Source organism: Buceros rhinoceros, unplaced genomic scaffold, assembly GCF_000710305.1.
Source record: "Buceros rhinoceros silvestris isolate BGI_N320 unplaced genomic scaffold, ASM71030v1 scaffold5814, whole genome shotgun sequence".
NCBI lineage: Eukaryota > Metazoa > Chordata > Aves > Bucerotiformes > Bucerotidae > Buceros > Buceros rhinoceros.
Window position 1 is genome coordinate 2,914 of NW_010407567.1, and position 3,828 is coordinate 6,741.

General features: G+C 40.6%; 1 protein-coding gene across 1 annotated transcript in view; it reads left to right on the forward strand.

The window, feature by feature from the left end:
• The first annotated feature begins 237 nt into the window (after positions 1 to 237).
• BEND4 (BEN domain containing 4) overlaps positions 238 to 3,828 on the forward strand; it is a 25,216-nt gene continuing 21,625 nt past the window's right edge. The window contains exon 1 of the mRNA XM_010134512.1: positions 238 to 274. Coding sequence (XP_010132814.1) covers positions 238 to 274 — 37 coding nt within the window. The remainder of the gene's footprint in view (positions 275 to 3,828) is intronic.

The window sequence follows — 3,828 nt, forward strand, 5'->3', positions numbered from 1 at the left end:
CAGCACTGAAATGGCCAAACACTTGTACTTTTCATCCGCTGGACTGTCTCAGTGATCTTCATGCAAAATGCCCCAGAAAGCATCTTTTAGTCATGGAAGGTGTCAAATGTTTCAGTTTTGTGATCCAAGCATACATACAGCAGTGTTTGTATCTAAATGATAAAGTCTGTTTGCATAGTCAAAGCCATTTGGTGGGTACAGAGCTGCTGTCTCACTATCAAAATTAATATTAGTATGATGATAATCGAACCAATTGAGAAATACGAATCATCAGGTGAGAGGACTGAAACACTGCCAGGTGAAGAGTGAGGTGATTGAAATAGCTGAGGAACCTGGACTTATGAATCTTGTTGAAAGATAAATGCCAATGAATACATTCCATGCAGGGGACAATGTATGGTATTCAGACCCCCTCACTCAGCTGCCCAAGATTGCAAAGGAAACTATGGAAAAGCCGCAACCTGAATCCAGAGCCATTGAGACCCAAGACAATGTCTTATTAGTAAAGTTATCTGGTATAAGTATTGAAAAGACCTTCGGGTGCAGAAAAAGCTGATGTAAGCCAGTCTTTCCAGACAGCTTTTCTGATGCATCGGTGTAAGCTGAGTTTCAGAAGTTTGCTCCTGCTAAAACTCTGGTTTTAGTCTGGCAGTTGGTTGGCTAAGAAGCTCTAGAGTTCAGTATCAGTGACAAAGAGCTGTAAAGATGAATGCTATATCCAGGAGCTGGTATCTGATTTGCCATATGATACTGTCTTCTGGTTGCTTGCACTCTCAAATAATCTAGTTAGGAATACTTCTAGCAATTTGATCCTGCTCTCTTAGCTCTTTATAGGCCTGATCTGGAAACTCCACCTTCAGGCAAAAGTCTAGTTAAAGTTGGTAGAAGTTCTGTAAGACTAAAGACTGCAGGATCTGAGACATTAGAATTACATGGTTGGTAAGCATCGTAATAAGGAAAAGGAATATCACAATAAGACTTTAATAATCTGTTTACACTGTCTTAGTCCAGTGCAGTCATTTCAATAGAATCTTTCTTTCCCAGAAAATGCATACATTATATTAAATCAATTAAGAGTCATAGATCAGTGATTATTCAGGAGTAATCACATAAAATCAACTTTTTGTCATTTCTTAGTGATTAGCCATTGCACAGTGCTTGCATTTCTAATTACAGTCAGTCCCTAAAAGCTGAAATCCCAATTTATACGATATATGCTAAATGGGCAGCATTTGTTTTTATTTCTTCTCCATCACAAGAAATAACCATAGTTATCATTCTCATTTAGGGTGGTTTAGGCTGTGGGTTCGTCTACCATTACTGGTGGAGAAGTCTCTTCAAAGTGGTATCTGCTTCAGCATACAGCCCGATGTTTCCAGAATGTGTGCAGAGAGCGTCCCTTGCTATTGCTGTCCAGTGGTACCCACAAAAAAACCATTTGTGAATCTTTGTGCTAGCATTTCCAAACAGCCCTGCCTTGTCATGACTTTCATTTTATATCTTTGAGTATGGGTTGAAGTTAAGAAAAAAACAGTAATTGCTGCTATTGTGTCTTTGTAGTAGATCTGATACCGAAGATTAAATCAATGCTGTCATTTCTGTATAAAATTTCAGTTACATTTTAAGCCATTATCACAATGCATGTGCCTAATGCATTCAATTTTACAACAAAACTAATCATTAGTTTTATCTTTGGTGATGTTAGTGTGTATTATAGCATTCTTCAAAATTGGTGTTTGAAACGTCAGGTTACTTTTTGCTGTATTTTAGGAGAAACCATAATATTAGAATAACATCTCTTATACTAATCTAATCTCTTTTCAGCTGTTTCATTCATGTTTTGTCCCATTGCAACAAGGATATGCAAAAAATGAGTAACTGTTTTTGGCAACAGGGACCATAATGATTAAAATATAAATAGTAAATATGACTTCAGGTCTGGAATCGGATTATGGGATTAAAATGAACGAAATAACTGCTCTGTAGTAAGATTGTGAAGTTCCAATCAATATCGTCCTCTAATAATTTTAAAGGCAAGATGTGGGATGTAAAGAAATAAGGCAACTCGAGGTTGTTAGAGGTGCTTGAGTTTCTTGATTTTGTTTTGGTTTATCAGGAGATCCCATCTAGAAAGCTGTGATGTCACCAGGGTTCTGTTCTTTTAATTTATATGACGCCTGTTGTGCTGTGTTATTTTTACACTTGCATCATCAGGGTTAAAGACAGCTGGCCTTAGGTTAATGCAGTAAAAAACGAAGGATGAACAGCAGGTATGGAGGCTACAAAGCACCTGGCACCTCACCAGCACCCACTTGCAAAAGGGGCAGCAGTGCCATTGCGTTTCTGCCCTTTCGAGTTTGTAGGGTGGTCAGAGGACATTGCTTATTGTTTTGGATCAAAGATGCATTGGGGAAATCTGCCCTGGTTCATCTGAGCACGTCTACAAGGGTGTGGTATGACTCGTTAGCACAGGAGGCTGATAGCAAGGATGCTTTAAGTGGTCTCAGGGCCGCCCCAATCCTCCACGTGCCGGTGGGCTCTCTCTGCTTGGCCCTGGGCAGCCCCATGGTCGAAAAGCATTTGTGTGCTGCTTCAGCTCTGCCCTCTTTGCAGAGATCTGGAGGATGGTGAAAATGCAAATTAGTGTTGTTGCAAATGTTCTTCAGGCCAGCTGTACTAACCTCAGTGTGAAGCACATTCTTCCACCGGAAGTTCTATCTTCTGGATCACGGAGAAGTACCATGAGAAGTGCCACATCTTAAAGACCTGAATTCTGAACATTTCTGTTCTTATTATCAGGCTGATGAGGCTATGTTTTCGTCTCTAGTGATGAAGTTAAGATAAATGAAGGTCTGGGGTGCTTAGTCTCATGCATCTGTAGCAGGTTGCCTTTTCAAAAGTAAATGCGTTTGTCACTTTCTAAAAGTCAAGCCTGCCTGAGAAGAGCTCTCCAAAATTGGCAGCGCTTAAAGCTACCAGACCGGTTTCTTTTCTCTCATGCAAAATTACATCTTTTTAGACACCTAGAGGAACTCAGCTATGAATAAGCTAAAAAAAATTTAAAAGGCGGTATTTTTATTGGGGAACCTAAGAGTTCATAACCATAAATGTCGGTCATTTTCCATCTCGGTCCAAAAACTGTTACAGCAGCTTGAGCTATATACATAGACGCTGCAGAAATGAACCATCCTACTGTGTAGGTTTAGGTTGTAGCTGCTATCGCTCCCTGAGATGTCATTAGAGACAACACTGACTAGGTGTGTCATGGCATCCTTATCCTGCTTGCAGAGTTGAGCTATTCCTTCAGAATTCTGCTGCACTGCCCCACGTAGAATTTCCTGATTATGTCCAGAGCAGCTTGAAGAGCACTGCTCTCCACTGCGTCATACTGGCCTACCCACCAACTCACGGGAGGTGAGCAGGACAGAAAAAATTCCTCCCCTTACCAGAGGAGGTTCATGTTCCACATTTGATGCTTTTCCTTGATGCAAGAAGAGGGCTTTGTGCTTGTCGCTCTTGAGTTGTTCTTGGACATATCTGGAACCTAAAGCAAAAGAAACAGAAGCGAAGTCCGTAGAACTGGGTGTGGGTCACTTGAAGTGTCAAGCAAGTGCAGCAAACATGAAAGGGAGAGGAAAAAAAAGCTTAGAAACTTGTTGGAGAGGTATAGGGGCATAGGACAAAGGTGTAGTGCAAAGTCCTGCAATATTTACAGGCAATGCCTACCAGCAGCTTGAAATAGGCTGCCAGGGAAGTACTTACTTGAACTTGTAGCAAATTGTGGGGAATTTGTATTTTCTTAATCATTTTCCTGTCTTAATCCTGCTG